Here is an 18,773-nt window from a genome sequence, read left to right as displayed (position 1 = left end):
AATTGAAGTAATATTCTTTCGAATGGTGAATCTCCTGAGCTTTGTACCGTAGACCATGAAAACTTCATCCATTTCTGTGTAATGTTTTTCAGGGATGTTGCTACAGTTATTCTTGGTATTACAGTAAAATCTGAGTAGATAAACTGAGAAATTACAATTTGGATATCTTCATTTCCAATGGCTGTTTTAAAGATCCTGTAAATCCAAACCTTCACGATGTAGCTTTGCTTTTTTAAAAAAAAATCATCTTTCTGTTCAGCAAATGATTATTAGTTAATACATGAGCAGGAACAATGCACAGGTAAAGGTGGCTGAATATCCCAGTGAACAGTCTTGCCTGCTGGGTGTTGATCTGATCAAGTCAAGTGTGGCCCTGGTAATATAGATAAATGGAGGCCATTGGCACAGTTAGTGTCTCGGGTATGGGATTCCAATTTTCAGAGCCCTTGGTTAGCTGGGGTGAGGCTATGCTGCTATAGTTTTGTCTGTATATGGCTTATTGGAGATGACATGGGGGAGGCAGGGTTTGTTTTACAGTGTAGTTAAGTGTGTTGTGGAATTTCAGCTGCTCTTGCGGTTGGCGATATTGATTTGGAATTTATTAGACCTCCTGTTGTTTCTCCTGGGTTTCCACAGTAAATTATTTTGTTTCCTGGCCTGTTTATATGTGAGTATAACTTAGAGAGTGTGATTGTGAGACTGAGGGGAGGTGGAGAATTCTAGTGTCAGTGGATTGGTTTGCTTTTGCCTGTACTGAACACTCAGGTTCCAGTCAGTACCTTCACGCTGCAGTTGTTGTTGGTCTTTGTGTATAGCCACAGCCAGAGCTGGCTCCAGAGAGGCCCTATTTAACATTGTGAAACATTAATAGACTTTGGCTCGTGTTTCACCGTGACCACGATCCCAGGATTCTGACAATGTCACTTCTTCTAATAGCCGGTTAAGTTTATGGTATTATCGGAAATGCATTGATTTTTCTGCCCAATGCAATATTTTAAAAAGTACTTGCTGTAAATGCTTTCACTATGGAAGTGTAATAAATCAGTTCCAAAATTTCCACAATAAAAGTGTTTTTAATTTTTCTGTTTTCCCCCACAGACACTACCTCCCTCGTAATCCATGTCCCACACCGCCTTATCACCATCAGATTCCCCCAGTCCATTCAGATACTCTGGAGTTCTACCAGCGATTGTCCACTGAAACTCTCTTCTTCATCTTTTACTACCTAGAGGTGGGTATTTGTCTGACTATGTTGTAACAAGTGGTCAAACAGCATTGCTCAGGTTTTCCATTGGAATTATGCACTGAGTTTGTGGGTTAAGCAGAAATTACACCCATTGACTTGGTTCGAGGGAATTTCTGACTGACTAGATTCCATTTATTGGTAATTTCACATGTCCACAGCTTACCCATCTGTCCTTGTGCTCTCTACCTCCAAAAGGGGTGGAAAACTATTGCCAGGGATTTAACAGTAGCCCTTTGACCTCTGTCCTGGCCTAGGGCGTTAAATCAGCCTGATTGAAGCCCATTTGTTTGGTCAATTCAGGATGTGTGATGCCCCTTGTAGTTGACCAACCTGCCAGCACTCACCACCCAGCCTTACAGATGGAGCTTGGGCATTTGTGGGGCTCAAAGGAACCCTGTAACCCATTAACCTCACAGCAAGCCCTCTCCTTTGAGATGAGAAAGGAATAAGGTTCAGGAAAAGGGAATAAAGGTAAGGCCCAATCTCTTAAGACTGAGAACTCTGCCATTGAGTCTGTGTCGAATGTGCATCTCACTGCTCTGCCCCCAAGTGTTGCATTCCAGGCATCCACAAACTGCCAGGAGGAATTCCTCATCTCAATGACTTGTCTGTTCTTTGTGGCTCTCTAATTCAAACTGTGAGCTCTAAATTAGCAAAAGGTGCTAACGGTTAATGTCATTCAGCTGCAAACATCTGGTGTGCCTGCACTGAAGACTTGGTGTTATATATCCCCATATCCCACGTCTCGAACACAACTCATCTCAAACACAATTCAGTGCCTCCAGTGCAATGAATTAGTGCAGTTAGTTCTGTAGGTAAACATGAAGCTATTTTGCACAAAATAGGGGGAGGTGATGGAGTAGTGGTATTGTCAGTGGACTAGTAATCCGGAGACCCAGTGTAATCCTCTGGGGACCCAGGTTCGAAACACACCATGGCAGATGGTGGAATCTGAATTCAATAAAAACCTGGAATTAAAAGTCTAAATGATGACCATGAAACCATTGTCGATTGTTGTGAAAACCCATCTGGTTCACTAACGTCCTTTAGGGATGGAAACCTGTCGTCCTTGTCCTTACCTCACGGAATCATATCTTACAGATAATGTCCCAGATATCACCATCCAGAGGTGGTGGCATTGGGATACAGGGAGTTGCCCTGGGAGTCCCCAACATTAACTCTGAACTCCATGAAGTTTTATGGCACCTGCTGATTACCATGTACCACCCCCCCTCAGCTGATGAATCAGTGCTCCTCCATATTGAACACCACTTCGAGGAAGCACTGAGGGTGGCAAGGGTGCAGAATGCACTCTGGGCGAGGGACTTCAACATTCATCACCAAGCGTGCTCGGTAGCACCACTACTGACGAAGCTGGCCAAGTCTAAAGGACATAGCTGGGTCTGTAGTAGATGATGAGGGAACCAGCAAGAGGGAAAAACATTACTTGACCACATCCAAAACAACCTGCCTGCAGCAGATGCATCTGTGCATGACAGTGTCGGTAGGAGTGATCATTGCACATTCCTGGAGACGAAGTCCCGTCTTCACATTGAGGGTACCGTCCCTCGTGTTTTGTGGCACTATCACCGTGCTAAACGAGAGAGATTTCGAACAGATCTAGCAACTCAAGACTTGTCATCCATGAGGCGCTGTGGGCCATCAGCAGCAGAACATAATCTGTAACCTCGTGGCCCAGCATGTCTGCCACTCTACCATTACCATCAAGTCAGGGGATCAATCTTGGTTTAATGAAGAGTGCAGGAGGGCATGCTAGGAGCAGCACCAGGCATACCTAAAAATGAGGTGTCAACCTGGTGAAGCTATAAGGACTACTTACATGCCAGACAGCATAAGAGCAAGTGATAGAACTAAGTGATCCCACAACCAACAGATCAGATCTAAGCTCTGCAGCCCTGCCACATTCAGTCATGGATGGTGATGGACAATTAACTTACTGGAGGACGAGGCGCCACAATATCCCCATCCTCAATGATGGGGGATCCCAGCACATCAGTGTAAAAGATAAGGCTGAAGCATTTGCTACAATCTTCAGCCAGAAGTGCCAAGTGGATGATCCATCTCGGCCTCCTCCCAAGGTCCCCAGCATCACAGATGCCAGTCTTCAGCCAATTCGATTCACTCCACATGATAACAAGAAACGGCTGAAGGCACTGGGTACTGCAAAGGCTATGGGCCCTGACATTATTCCAGCAATAGTACTAAAGACTTGTGCTCCGGAATTTGCCATACCCCTAGCCAAGCTGTTCCATACAGCTACAACACTGGTGTCTACCCGGCTGTGTGGAAAATTGCCCGGGTATGTCCTGCACAGCACACGCACAGCAGGACAAATCCAACCCTGCCAATTACTGCCCCATCAGTCTGCTCTCCATCTCATCAGTAATGTAATGGAAGGGGTCATCAACAGTGCTATCGAGCAGCAATTGCTGCAAAATACCCTCACTGGCGCTCGGCCTGGGTTCCGCCATGGCTACTCAACTGCTGATTTCAGTGCAGCCTTGGTTTAAACATGGACAAAATAGCTAAACTCCAGTGGTGAGGTGAGAGTGACTGCCCTTGTCATCAAGGCAGCATTTGACCAAGTGTGGCATCAAGGAGCCCTAGCAAAACTGGAGTCAATGGGAATCGGGGCGGGGGCGGGGGGGTGGAATACCTCCACTGGTTGGAGTCAGACCTAGCACAAAGGAAGATGGTTGTGGTTGTAGGAGGTCAGTCATCTCTGCTCCAAGGCACCACTGCAGGAGTTCCTCAGGGTAGTGTCCTCGGCCCAACCATCTTCAGCAACTTCATCAATGACCTTCCTTCCATCATAAGATCAGAAGCGGGGATGTTCGCTGATGATTGTACAATGTTCACCATTTGGTCGTCTCATACTGAAGCAGTCCATGTCCAAATGCAGCAAGACCTGGACAATATCCAGGTTTGGGCTGACAAGTGGCAAGTAACATTTGTGCCACACAAGTGCCAGGCAATGACTATCTCCATCACCCCTTGACATTCATTGGCATTACCATCACTGAATCCCTCACTATCAACATCCTGGGGGTTACCATTGACCAGAAACTGAACTGGACTAGCCATATAAATACTGTGGTTACAAGAGCAGGTCAGAGGCCAGGAATCCTGCAACGAGTAACTCACCTCCTGACTCCCCAAAGCCTGTCCATCTACAAGGCACAAGTCAGGAGTTGATGGAATACTCTCCGCTTGCCTGGATGGTTGCAGCTTCCACAACACTCAAGAAGCTTGACGCTATCCAGGACAAAGCAGCCCACTTGATTGACACCCTATCCACAAATATTCACTCCCTCCACCACCAACGCACAGTAGCAGCAGTGTGTACCACCTACAAGATGCACTGCAGGAATTCACCAAGGCTCCTTAGACAGCACCTTCGAAACCCACGACCACTACCATCTAGAAGGACAAGGGCAGCAGATGGGAACACCACCTGCAAGTTCCCCTCCAAGTCACTCACGATCCTGACTTGGAAATATATCGGCCGTTCCTTCACTGTCACTGGATCAAAATCCTGGAACTCCCTCCCCAACAGCACTGTGGGTGTACCTACACCACATGGACTGTAGTAGTTCAAGAAGGCAGCTCACCACCATCTTCTCGAGGGCAATTAGGGATGGGCAATAAATGCTGGCCCAGCCAACGAAGCCCACATCACTTGAATGACTAAAAAAAAAAATCTCAGCAACACCTGGAAGCAGGTTTTAAAATATTTTATGATCTTAATTTAAAATTTGATCTGCATAGCTGATTGCGTATCCAGCAGGTATGAAAAGCAGAATGTGCTCTGTGGTACAAGGTCTTTGCACCAAAAGCTCGTCAAACAATTCAGCTTGAATTCTGAGACATTTTAAAAGCTTAAACTTTTGTTTAAACTTTCTCCCACCTTCACCCTGAAGGCACTTTGCTGGGAATAGCTCCACAGTCTGTGTCTGTCCCGTACATCACCCACATGCCCTTTCACTCTGCGTCTCTTGTGCAGTGAGCATTGGCAGGCCACTCAAGCATGGAGGCAGCACAGCTGGGTTCAGCCTACTGACTCAGCATTGGTATACCTTCCTGTTCCGGTGGATAGTAAGGAGGTGGATTTTCCCGCAGCTCACCATTCCAGTGGCTGTGGCCAAGTGTAGCAGCCCCACTGCAAAGCCAAGGATCAGCTAAGTCCAAAGGGATTGCACTTGGACTGTACCGCTCAAGTTGTTGCACTAACTCACTTTTTAAATAAATATATTTGGAAGCTCAGTAATAAAGGAAGGAAGTGATCCGTTTTTCATGTTTTTAATGCCTTAATTGTTGAAATGGCAGTTGCTGTATTCTTGGTTTGCTTTGCTGGTTTATCAAAGGTATAATGAAAAGTGAAGGTCTTCCCTGATGGTTTTTGGAAAGACTGAGCCTTACAGAACATGAATGATCCAGGTACAATCCCTAGTTTAGCTGCTAAGACAGATGCTGATGCCGTATGCGGAAAGGTTGGATAGGCTGGAGTTTAGAAGAGTAAGAGGCAACTTGATTGAAACACAAGACCCTGAGAGGTCTTAACAGGGCCAATGTGGAGAGGGTGTTTCCTCTTGTGGGAGAATCTGGTACTAGGGGTCACTGTTTTAAAAATAACGGGTCGCCCATTTAGGACAGATAAGAATTTTTTGAGGGTTGAGGGTATTTGGAACACTGTTCCTCAAAAGGTGGCGGAAGCAAAGGTAACTCTTTTTTTGAGTCAAACCAAATAAATTAACAAATCAGAGGACATATTAAAAGGCAGCCCCTTTAAAGGGAAACTGCAAAAACAAAAGGCAAAATTTCAAGGGAACTTTACAAACATGAAGCCAAAATGTGGTTAAAGGACTCCAGTGTCCGCGGTGCCCACTGAGCACGGAAGGCCTCGACCTTCTCAGCGGACACCTCTCCAGGGACACCCAGCCATGAACGTAGCCGTGGAAAAGGAGCAGACAGTCGGGCCGGATGACCCCCTTCATCGCCCGCTGCCTAGACCTGTTAATGGCCAACTTGGCCAGGCCCAGGAGCAGGTTCACAGGGAGGTCCTGCTCCCTCCCTGCCCCCCTCTGCACCAGGTGCCTGTAGATCAGGAGCATGGGGCTGAAGTGCAAACATAACAACAGTAGAAGGCTTTTCAAATAACTAAAAAGTGGGTGTAGCATAGAACAGCCGATTATAAGCGTGGTCCACGGACTCCTTGAGGCCTCAAAAGACAAAGGCGTCGTGGGAGTCCGTGATCCGACACAGCCTATGGTTGTATGGAACTACTGCATGCAGGACCCTCCACCCCAGGTCCCCGATGGAAAGGGAGAGGGCTGCCATGTAGAGAGCCCCCCCTGCTGGGGACCTCCGCATCAGATGGCAACAAGGCAAGCCAGGGCGTGTCCAGACAGGGGCAAGGAAATGAAGGGTGTGCAACAGCAGCCCATACAGGAAACCACTTTGCGCCGTGCTAAGGGGCATGGAGGGCATTTCCGCAAGAGAGGTAGGTTGATTCTTGATAAGCAAGGGGGTGAAAGGTTTATCAGGAGGAGGTGGCATGCGGAGTTGAGGTGACGATCAGATCAGCAATGATCTCATTGTGGGAGCACAACCGAAGGGCCAAGTGCCCTACTCCTAATTTGTATGTTCTTACAATTGGTACTGTAAGTGTTGGGGGATTAACTGGGCTTCAGCTGCAGATAAATAATCCAACTGGGAATGGTCTGTCGAAGTCAGATGAAGACAATTGGGGGCTAAAATGATGCTTAAATAGCCTAATGACAGTTTGGTCAGGTATGGGAGGGCCCATCACTTATGGAATTGTACCCTAAAGGGAATCAGTACCTTCAGGAGGGGAGGCAGGAGATGGAAAAATTGTTTCTAAATGTTTCAGAAGGTAGAACCGGCTGGCAATGTTCTCTTCAGAGCAGAGAAGGTTAAAGACCATAAGACGTAAGAGCAGAAGTAGGCCATTCAGCCCATAGTCTGCTCCACCATCAGTAAGATCATGGCTGATCTAATGATCCCCAACTCCACTTTCCTGCCTTTTCCCCATAACCCTTGATTCCTTACTGATTAAAAAATCTGTCTATCTCAGCCTTGAATATACTTAATGACCCAGCCTCTACAGCCCTCTGTGGTAAAGAATTCCACAGATTGACTAACCTCTGAGGGAAGAAATTCCTCCTCATCTGCCTTAAATGGGCGCCCCTTTACTCTGAGATTTTGCCCTTTGGTCCTAGACTCTCCCACAAGGGGAAACAACCTCTCAGCACCTACCCTGTCAAACCCCCTAAGAATCTTTTATGTTTCAATAAGGTCGCCTCTCATTCTTCTAAATTCCAATGAGTACAGGCCCAACCTACTCAATTCTCTTCATAAGAAAATCCCTCCATTACTGGGATCAACCTAGTGAACCTTCTCTGGACTGCCTCCAATGCCAGTATATCTTTCCTTGGATAAGGGGACCAAAACTGTTCACAGTATTCTAGATGTGGCCTAACTAGTGCCTTGTATGGTTTTAGCAAGACTTCCCTATTTTTGTACTCTATTCCCTTTGCCTTCCCTATTACCTGCTGAACTTGAACTTTTTGTGATTCATGCACGAGGACCCCCTCCATGCTGCAGCTTTCTTCAGTCTTTCTCCATTTAAATAATATTCAGCTCCTACATTCTTCCTGCCAAAGTGCATAACCTCACGTTTTGTTACATATTCCATCTGCCAAGTTTTTGCCCATTCACGTAGCCTGTCTATACCCCTCTGTAGACTCTGTCATCCTCACCACTTGACTTCCTGCCTATTTTTGTGTCAGGGAGATTTTAAATGGGAGATGTTAAGGGGAGATTTAATAGAACTTTTCAAAATGCTGTATTTTGAGATTTTGTTTTCAGTGCTAGGCGGGTGGGTCAGTAACCAGAGAACATAGATTCACGGTGATTGGCAAAAGAACCAGAGGGCAGATGAGAATGATGTTTTTTGCAGTGAGCTGAGAGTCCTGGAATGTGCTGCTGTAAGAAAGGTGGAAGCACATTCAATAGTAACTTTCAAAAGTGAATTGGATAAATATTTAAAGCAGAAATTTGCAGGGCTGTGGTGAGTGTGTGGAGAGTGGGACTAATGGATTGCTCTTTCCAAATAGCTGGCACAGGCATGATAGGCTAAATGGCCTCCTTCTGTGAACTGATGCAACCCTGTTTTCAGTCACCTTTTATGTTTTCTTTTACTAGGGGACCAAGTCCCAGTATTTAGCTGCTAAAGCTTTGAAGAAGCAATCCTGGAGATTCCACACCAAGTACATGATGTGGTTCCAGAGACACGAAGAGCCAAAAACCATCACTGATGAATATGAACAGGTATGGATCTTCTCAGGGTTCTTGTCGATGGAACAAGCCACTTATCCCTCTGGGGGTGGCGTGTGGGAGCCCCAGGGTAAAGCCTGAAAGTGTTTCGAATCATTTGGCCTCTAACAAATCTTTGTGAAGAAAGCTGGCTGGTTTCTCTGCAGAAAATTGTGCTTTTAATGATCCAGTATGTTTCATCCTTTACTCATCTCTTTTTTAAAAAAAATTCTTTTATGGGATGTGAGTGTCACTGGCTGGGCCAGCATTTATTGCCCATTCCGTGAGAAGGTGGTGGTGAGCTGCCACCTTGAACCGCTGCAGCCCATGTGGTGTGGGTACACCCACAGTGCTGTTAGGGAGGGAGCTCCAGGATTTTGACCCAGCGACGGTGAAGGAACGGCAATATATAAGTCAGGGTGGTGAGATGAGGGGAACTTCCAGGTGGTGGTGTTCCCACATATCTGCTGCCCTTGTCCTTCTAGATGGTAGTGGTCGTGGGTTTCGAAGGTGCTGCCTCAGGAGGCTTGGTGAGTTTCTGTAGTGCATCTTGCAGATGGTACACACTGCTGCTACTGTGCGTCGGTGGTGGAGGGAGTGACTGGCACCCCTTCCACAAACAATCAAGTGGGCTGCTTTGTCCTGGATGGTATCGAGCTTCTTGAGTGTTGTGGGAGCTGCGCTCATCCAGGCAAGTGGAGAGTATTCCATCACACTCCTGACTTATGTCTTGTAGATGGTGAACAGGCTTTGGGGAGTCAGGAGGTGAGTTACTCACCCCAGGATTCCCAGCCTCTGACTTGCTCTTGTAGCTAGTATTTATATGGCTAGTCCAGTTCAGCTGCTGGTTAATGGTAATGCCCAGGGTGTTGTTAGTGCAGGATTCAGCGATGGTAATGCCATTGAATGTCATGGGGTGAAGGTTAGATTCTCTTATTGGAGATGGTCATTGCCTGGTACTTGTGTGGCACAATTGTTACTTGCCACTTGTCAGCCCAAGCCTGGATATTGTCCAGGTCTTGCTGCATTTGGACATGGACTGCTTCAGTATCTGAGGAGTTGTGAATGGTGCTGAACGTTGTGCAATCATCAGCGAACACCCCCACTTCTGACTTTATGATGGAAGGAAGGTCATTGATGAAGCAGCTGAAGATGGCTGGGCCGAGGATACTACCCTGAGGAACTCCTGCAGTGATATCCTGGAACTGAGGATGACTGACCTCCAACAACAATAACCATCTTCATTCACGCTAGGTATGACTCCAACCAGTGGATCGCTTTCTCCTAATTTCCATTGACTCCAGTTTAGCTCGGGTTCCTTGATGCCACACTCAGACAAGTGCGGCCTTGATGTCAAGGGCAGTCACTCTCGCCTCACCTCTGGAGTTCAGCTCTTTTGTCCATGTTTGAAGCAAAGCTGTAATGAGGCCAGGAGCTAAGTGGTCCTGGCAGGAGACAAACTCTGTATCGGTGAGCCGGTTATTGCTAAGCAGGTGCCGCTTGATAGCACTGTTGATATGACACCTTCCATCACTTTACTGATGATCAAGAGCAGATTGAAGGAGTGGTAATTGGCTGGGTTGGATTTGTCCTGCGTTTTGTATACAGGACATACCTGGGAAAATTTCCAAATTGCTGATTAGATGCCAGCATTGTCACTGTACTGGAACAGCTTGTCTAGGGGCGCAGCAAGTTCTGGAGCACAAGTCTTCAGTACTATTGCTGGAATATTGTCAGAGTCCAGAGCCTTTGCAGTATCCAATGCCTTTAGCTGTTTCTTGATATGACACAGAATGAATTGAATTGGCTGAAGACTGACATCTGTGGTGCTGGGGCCCTCCGGAGGAGACAGAGATGGATAATATCTTATCTTTTGCACTGAGCAAAGGGATACTTGTGGAGTACTGATTCATCAACTGACTGGGGCGGGGAGGAGGGGCGCAGCAGTACGTGGTAATCAGGAGGTTTCCTTACCCACGTTTGACCTGATGCCATGAGACTTCATGGGGGCTGGAATCGATGTTGAGGACTCCCTGGGCAACTGTGTACCACTGTGCTGCCACCTCTGCTGTCCGTCCTGCCTGTGGGACATGACATACCCGGGGATGGTGTCGCCTGGGACAGTTTGCTGCTGTTGTTTCTGGTGCCTAGGTCGATGGCTGTGTGGTCCGTTCGATTTCATTACTTTCTAGCAGCTTGATACAACTGAGTGGCTTGCTAGGCCATTTCAGAGGGCATTTAAGACTCATATAGGCCAGATCAGGTGAGGACAGCAGATTTCCTTCCCTAAAGGACATTAGTGAACCAGATGGGTTTTTACAATAGTTTCATGGTTTAATTCCAGATTTTTATTGAATTCAAATTCCATCATCTGACATGGTGGGATTTGAACCCGGGGGGTCCCAGAGCATTACCTTGGGTCTCTGGATTACCAGTCCAGTGATAATATCACTACACCACTGCCTCCCCCCATCTCCTTATGTGGGAAGATTAGAGAAGCGGGGGTTGTTCATCTTACAGTAAAGGTGAAGCGGAGATGGAATACACGTGTTCAAAATTGAGCAATTTTGATGCATCAAATAGGGAGAATATATTTCCACTGTCAATGATCAGTGACCACAGGGCACCGATTTCCGCCAGAAGAACTGGGTGGGGAGGTAAGGGAAATTTCTTTCTGAACAGTGGTTTGTCATGATCTGGAATATATGGCAATAACAAGTTGTTGGAAGCAGATCCAATGGCAACTTTGAAAAGGGGGAATTGGATAAATACTGGAAGTTGAAACATTTACAGAGCTATGGGAGCTGGTCAGTGGGTTTAATTCAATGGCTCTTTCAAAGGTTGCCACAAGCACACTGGGCTGAATGAGCACCTCCTGTACTGTGTGATTGTATGATTCTACTCGTTTGCACACATCCTGTGCTATTTCCCTTAACGGCATCAGCTCCTCTGAGACCTGGAGGCTTCAGTCTGAGGTCTGGTGGTTCAAATGTTGAGAATTTGCTTAAAATTTTAAGGTTAAGTTCTTTGCATAGTCAGCCCAGTGTAACCAACAAAAGGCAATTTTTGTGCTTTCAGGGCTGAGAACTGCAATAACCTCAGGGTTACAATGGGGATGTGGTGTGGCTGAGATGGCTTCCTGTGCTTTTTCTCAAACTTGTTTCCCTATCATTATTTCTATCTGAACATCAATCACATTGATTTTCTCATTACTGTAAGGTGTGAGTGTAATTTTTGATGTTGAGCTCTCTGTTTCAGTCCTCAGGTTCCCTGCATCTCTCCTCTTCCCACTGAACACAGGCACTTTTTTGTACTTGGGGCTAGAGTTTACATTTACACAGTATAATGAGAGGTTAGATGTTGCCAGTTCTTAGCATTATGGGTAAATGATGCAAAGAGCGTATGAAACTACTTACTAAATGGCAGTCAGTAGCAGGAGAGATGCTGTGGATTGTGAGAGTATATAGTGGGGGGAGGGCTTCTGTGGTTTTAGTGGTTGAGCTGCAATAGTATGTTAGCGTGTGTTGGATTTGTTTCCAATGACCTCAATGAAATGGGCATCAGGTGGCACTTGAATTCCATTTCCTGATACGCAAGCTCTGAGCAACAAGGGTGGGAGTGAGGTAACCTCTGCTCATCAGAGGCCATGAATTAGAAATCAATTAAATATTAAAATAGCTAATCAGGGTGGGTGAGCAACAAACTGAACAAATAAAGTTTCAGACCCTTGTGTATCTCTCAGAAAATGTTATCTCTGTAAACTTATGCCCCTGTACAGATGTTTACATCTTACTAGGCTTTTTTTCTGACCCAACAGGGAACATACATTTACTTTGACTACGAGAAATGGGGCCAGAGAAAGAAAGAAGGCTTCACATTTGAGTACAGATACCTGGAGGACAGGGACCTGCAGTAACCAGGACATGTACATCCTGTGTCAGGGTGGAGTTCTCTTCCCCAAGCTGCTGATTGACCTTCAGTAACCCAGTGTTGGGCTCACAGTCTGAACACACAATTGTTCTTGGAAGAGAGCTTTCGTTTAGAGACCTTGTACAATTTTGAGGATGAAAAGAAAGGAGAAAGAAATCAGAAATGTTGTACATCATGTATTTTGTTCTAACCTGTGCATAAGATATTGTATTGGAAAATACTTTGTCAGGAATCTGTACAGTTCTGCGTTTAAAAAGCAGTTAGTGCTTGTATGAAACAAATAAAACATTTTTCATGTATATTTGTGGGTGTTTATTCAGTGCCAGGGTTGGACCTTCCTGTTTTTTATGAACTGTTCCAAGTTGTCCACTTGTTAGACTCCAAGATGAACTTTGCATTTCACTGTGGGCCATTTAAACCAGTTTACAAACATATGTATAAGACCAGCTGTAGGGCTTCTGTCTATCTAATGTCTCGCAAGAACATTGTTCTTTATTCTCCTCTCAGGCACCACATTCCTGTCTGCTTCCCCAAGGCTGCAGTACCGGAATAAAGCCCTCCCTGTTTGCAGCCTTGCCACCACCTCATTTCTAAGCCTCCTGTCTCAGTATCAATCCCGTTGGGCTTTCTCTCACCTTGTGCCGGCAGTAAAACTTGCATTAAAATCAGTGCTCCGCCATGTTTAACATCACTTGGAGGAAGCACTGAGGGTGGCAAGGGTGTAGAATGTACCTCTGGGTGGGGGGGCTTCAATGTCCATCACCAAGAGTGGCTCGGTAGCACCACTACTGACCGAGCTGGCCAAGTCCTAAAGGACATAGCTGCTAGACTGGGTCTGTGGCAGGTGGTGAGGGAACCACAAGAGGTAAAAACATACTTGACTTGATCCTCACCAACCTGCCTGCTGCAGAAAGCAGCTATATAAATATTCCCATACTCAAGGAATGGAGCAGGAGCAGGTAGCTATCTGTAAGGGGCTTCTGGGTCTGTATTGTCCTTGGAGAGTTGCTGTTGAGTATTTTCAAGGCAGAGATCCTGACGTTAAGGGAATTGAGAGTTTTGAGGATAATGTGAAAAGGTGGAGTTGAGGTAGATCGTTAGCTGTGATCTAATTGAAGGTGGGAGAGGGCTCTCAAAACTCTATGACCTCCCCACTTTTTTTAGTTCTTATGTAGAAACTAGTCCACTAGAAATTAGCCAGAGGGAGATGCCTGCCCACTCCCACTTCATTTAGATCCCCAGCACAAGTTTGGCCATCTGAGTTTTATTGGTGTTTTTATAAAACTTTACACCTGAAAATGGTAAAGGTTGGTCCAGTACTGTACTCCATTCGCCTAACTAAGTAAATGTTCTTTTATCAAAGCCCTTAATTTTAAAACCTTTATTAAATCTCAGACTTCTCTGCTCCAGTGTAAATTGTATCTCGAGTCTTGTCTGTCTTTCCCAGGCCATTGTATCATCCCGGTGAATCTGTTTGCGCTATGGCTTTAATATTCTTTCCAAAGCTGCACACAACTTGCTTAACAATCAATCTTATGTTTTGTATAAATTATATATTTTTACTCTTGTGTGCTTTCCTACTTATTAAACCAAAATATGCTGTTGGTCTAGTTATGCTGTCCTGGTATAGTCCATTACTTATTAATATATAACTTAAATATACTAAATTGTATCTGCCACCTGCCTCTCCATGCAACCGACCTGCTGACTTGTGCAGGCCTCCTCAGCAAACCCTCTACCTTTTGTGGTGTTAGCAAATTTTGTGATTGTGCTTCCTGACAATGATTTGTGTACACAACAGAAAAGCGCAGACTCCTGGAGTGCGTCACTTGCAGCATACCTCCAACCCTAGCAGCAACTATTTGCCAGACTCTTATTTTCTGACTCTTACCATCTTGATCTAAATAGAATCTGGAATAAATAGATCAGGATTAGAGATGTTAATCAAACCTCCATCCATGGACCCAGAATTACAGCCTATTGTAGACTCAGCCACCATTAACTTTAAAGATGCTGCTTCAAAAATTACATACTGTTAATATCTATTGCCCTTAGTCCCCTTGATAGATATTGATCCATTTCTATGGTGGTAGCTGACCTGTGTGATTAAATCTGTTCTTTTTCCCCTCTACTTCCCAGGGTTGGTTTAATTGCTCGCAATCTGTAACAATGGTTTTTCTGTTTGCCAAATATTGTTGAATTGTCAGGAGGGTAGCAAGGTAACACTTTTTTACTCTAATACAAAAACAAAATATCGTAAATGCTGGAAATCCGAAATAAAACAGGAAATATTGAAAATGCTCAGGTTGATGAAAGTTTATCAATCTGAAACGTTAACTGTTTCTCTTTCCATAGATGCTGTCAGACCCGCTGAGTGTCTCCAGCATGTTTTGCTTTTATGATGCTACTTATTTCCCATTTCACCTGGTATTGGATTAGAAATAAGTCTGGTGTGATTGGAGTAGGTGAATATTTCCAGAATTTTACTGCTTTTGTTTTTGAATGCCTGCTGTCCTAAGAGGAAAGATTGCTGTTTATTGGTGTGTGCAATCTTTCATCCAAAGTGCTTCTGAACAAGAACTGCTGCAATGATTTGTTGTATCACTGTCAGGGCTCCCCACATCTCAATCCAGAAAGGATAGTTGGAAGTACCCCCCTGGTTGAGGTCCAGCACGGACGGTGACTGAGGTTTTGTTCTGATTAAATTGGGATTGGTGATGGTCAGTACTTTTTCACCGCACCACTCCCAGTGTAATCTGTGCACTGACTCTGATTAAGTGGACAAATCAAAAGGTAGGGGGATGTACAATGTGCTTTCTGCCAGGGTACACAGTTAATAAGTGGGTGTATGTGGGTCTGGGTGTTATTCTCTGGGTGTGTGTTTGTACAGTGGGGTTGCAAGCAGGCATAATCTGTTATGGAGCTGATGAATTAAGTGTCAGGATAGCCCTATGAATGCTTATTTAACTTTGCCATATTTCATCTATTACTTTACCAGAGGTTGTTCTGGATAATAACGTTCTGGATTCTCAATTCCTGGACCTGATGTCTGTAAGAGAGTAAATTCTGCTGCAGTTTAACCAAATCAAATCTAGTTAATACTGAGCATCAAATTTGGTGCTGTCAGGAGCCAATTTGTGAACACCAGCTCGTGACCAGATCAAGAAGTGGGGGATTCGGTTCTGACCAGTGCATTCAAGCTGATATGTGAACATGCAGGGGCTGCCTACAGTAAAGGTGTTCCTCCTGTGTGAATTAATGCATCTTAATTTTTGATATATTTTAGGTAACGCTGTGGGTGAGTAGAACAGTGTTATGTCCGTCATCGTACTGTTGACTAAAACTGGTACAGATTTTCATAATCCTCATTTTGGAGCAAGGCAGAAAGTGGAACGAGGGACTCCAATCGAACAAAACCTCAGGGAACTCCACAAGCTTGGTGAGAGTCTGAAACAGATTTCAAATAACTTTTTTTGTTTTCCCCTATTTCTTGTTACCTTATCTGGAAGTTGAAAAAATAGTTAAATATTTTAAATCCTTTCTAATGTTTGAAATAGAAACACCAGACATCTATTACTTTTTTAATGTAACCTTTTCAACATATTACAGTATTACTGCACCAGAAACAAAATGTGCAGCTTGTATTAATATGGTACCTCAGTAAGATGTTCCAAGACACAACAGGAGTGTAAGCAAACAAAATTTGATACTGAGCCACGTTAGATATAAGGATAGGTGACCAAAGGTTTACTAAAAGAGGAAGGTTTTAAAAATCGTCTTAAAAGAGGGGGGAAAAAGTTGAGGGAGGAAATTTCAGGCCTAAGCAGCTGAAGGCACAGCTGCCAATGGTACAGTGATGGAAATCAAAGGTGCAAGAGACCAACATCGAAGGAGCGCAGAGATCTTGGAGGTTTGTAGGAGTGGAGGAGATTACAGAGATAAGGAGGGGCAAGGTCATGGAGAGATTTGAAAACGAGGGTGAAGAATTTTAAATTGAATAGACTAGGAGCTAATGTCAGCCAACATAGGAGTGATGGGTGAACAGAACTTGGTGAGAGTTAGGACGGACAGCAAAGTTTAGTGTGAACTAAAGTTTATGGAGGCTGGAAGGTAGCTGCTAGGAGAGCGTTGGAGTAATCAACGCGGTGGGGTAACAAAGGCACATATGAGGGCAAGGCCACCTCCTCAACTAGGGATGGGCAATAAATGCTGGCCCAGGCAGTGAAGCCCGCATCCCATGAATGAATAAATAAAAAAAAAAGTTATAATTTGGAAAAAGGCTTAAATAGTGTTGTTTAATTGGAAAAGGTTAAGGGAGGAGTGGGACCTATTGAAAGTTTCAAAATTCTGCAAGATTTTGAGGGGATAAATAATGAAAGGCTGCTCTACTGGTTGATGGGAATAAAATCAGAATTTATCATGGGGTGGGGTTTGAAGAAATGTTTGAGTTATTAGAACAGAGTGCATTACCACAAACCGATTGTGTAACATTTAAAAGGGAATGGGATACAGAATTGAAAAGGAAGAATGAGGAAGGATAGGCGGGAGAAGTGCAGGGCCATTAGCCAGGTATACAGAGCTCTTCAATCATTATTGCAAGTATGGCAATTTGGAAAGAAAAAGGTAAATTATTTGGAGTCTCACACTAAAATGGACAATAAGTAATTGTCAGTGAAAGCTGAGCGTATGAAGCATAACAGGACATCACTTGAACTAAAACAAAAAACAGAATTAGCTGGAAAAACTCAGCAGGTCTGGCAGCATTGGCGGAGAAGAAAAGAGTTGACGTTTCGAGTCCTCATGACCCTTCAACAGAACTCGGAGAGCAGAGCAGTACTTCTTCAAGGTAGGCATTTCTTGAAGAGGAGTGGCAGTCAATTAAACAGAGATAAAAACAAAAAAACTACTGCGGATGCTGGAAATCCAAAACAAATAGTTCAGTTCTGTTGAAGGGTCATGAGGACTCGAAACGTCAACTCTTTTCTTCTCCGCCGATGCTGCCAGACCTGCTGAGTTTTTCCAGGTAATTCTGTTTTTGTTTTGGATTTCCAGCATCCGCAGTAGTTTTTTGTTTTCATCACTTGAACTGTCCACTCAAAGTTTGTTTAGGCCTCTCGTCTAAGATTTCGAGAAAATGATTTAGTTTTAGTTCTTGGGCTCCCACCTGTAACAAAATGGAAATTCTCCCTGTTATAAGGACATTTAGGACAGAGATGAGGATTTTTTTTTGAGGGTTGTGAGACTGGTATTCTATTCCTCATAAGGTGGTTGAGGCAGACCTTAAATATTTTTAAGGCAGAGGTAGATAGATTCTTGATAAGCAAGAGGGTGAAAGGTTATCGGGGATAGGCAGGAATATGAGGTTAAAATCAGATCAGCCATGATCTTATTGATTGGTGGAGCAGGCTCGAGGGGCTGAGTGGCGACTTCATATGTTCGTACGTTGATAACACAATATCTACTCTGCACCTTCTCAAGGACCCTCACATCCTGCCTAAAGTATGGCAAACAGAACTCAATATAATATTCTAGTTCTGGCCTCGTATGCTTTGCTAACTAATGTCTGTCACCTAAGACCCCAACCCAATCCACAAGGGCAAATCAGATACCTCCACCTAACCAATTGGGGCAAATCTGTTATTACTAAAGATCTGCTGCAGTACCATTTTTTCAACACCAGAGTGCCCCAATGAGCAACGTGAATACGGCAAGAAACAATGAACCTTTTAATTTACAGCATGACCAGGGTCTTGGAACATTTCCTGTAGGCTCAGTACATCAGTCTGTGGACAAGTCCTCCGCAGTCCCAATCAGCACCATTGTTTTCACAAAAAACTGTAAACGGACTGAGAACACAACAGATTTAGTACGGAACACCTTCGGTCTGTCCGCAAGCATGACCCAGACCTCCCTGTCGCTTGCCATTTCAACTCCACCCTGCTCTCATGCCCACATGTCCGTCCTTGGCCCGCTGCAATGTTCCAGTGAAGCTCAACGCAAACTGGAGGAACAGCACCTCATCTTCCGACTAGGCACTTTACAGCCTTCCGGACTGAATATTGAGTTCAACAACTTCAGATCATGAACTCTCTCCTCCATCCCCACCCCCTTTCCAATCCCCGATTTTCCAATAATTTATAATTTTTAAAATATATTTTTTTCTCACCCATTTTTAAATCTATTTCAATCTATCGTTTTATCTCCACCTTTTAGCCCATTTTGATCCCTTCCCCCCCACCCC

General features: G+C 44.7%; 1 protein-coding gene across 4 annotated transcripts in view; it reads left to right on the top strand.

The window, feature by feature from the left end:
* LOC144669456 (CCR4-NOT transcription complex subunit 3-like) overlaps window positions 1–12,831 on the top strand; it is an 86,983-nt gene extending 74,152 nt beyond the window's left edge. For all 4 annotated transcript variants that reach the window (XM_078531904.1, XM_078531903.1, XM_078531901.1 and 1 more), the window contains 3 exons: window positions 1,099–1,231; window positions 8,492–8,617; window positions 12,420–12,831. In XM_078531904.1, the coding sequence (XP_078388030.1) occupies window positions 1,099–1,231; window positions 8,492–8,617; window positions 12,420–12,518 (358 nt within the window). In that variant the 3' untranslated portion in view covers window positions 12,519–12,831. The remainder of the gene's footprint in view (window positions 1–1,098; window positions 1,232–8,491; window positions 8,618–12,419) is intronic.
* Window positions 12,832–18,773: the final 5,942 nt, after the last annotated feature.

This window comes from Cetorhinus maximus, chromosome 29 (genome assembly GCF_964194155.1).
Source record: "Cetorhinus maximus chromosome 29, sCetMax3.hap1.1, whole genome shotgun sequence".
NCBI classification, from domain to species: Eukaryota; Metazoa; Chordata; class Chondrichthyes; order Lamniformes; family Cetorhinidae; genus Cetorhinus; species Cetorhinus maximus.
This window is presented reverse-complemented; position numbering and strand designations above follow the sequence as displayed.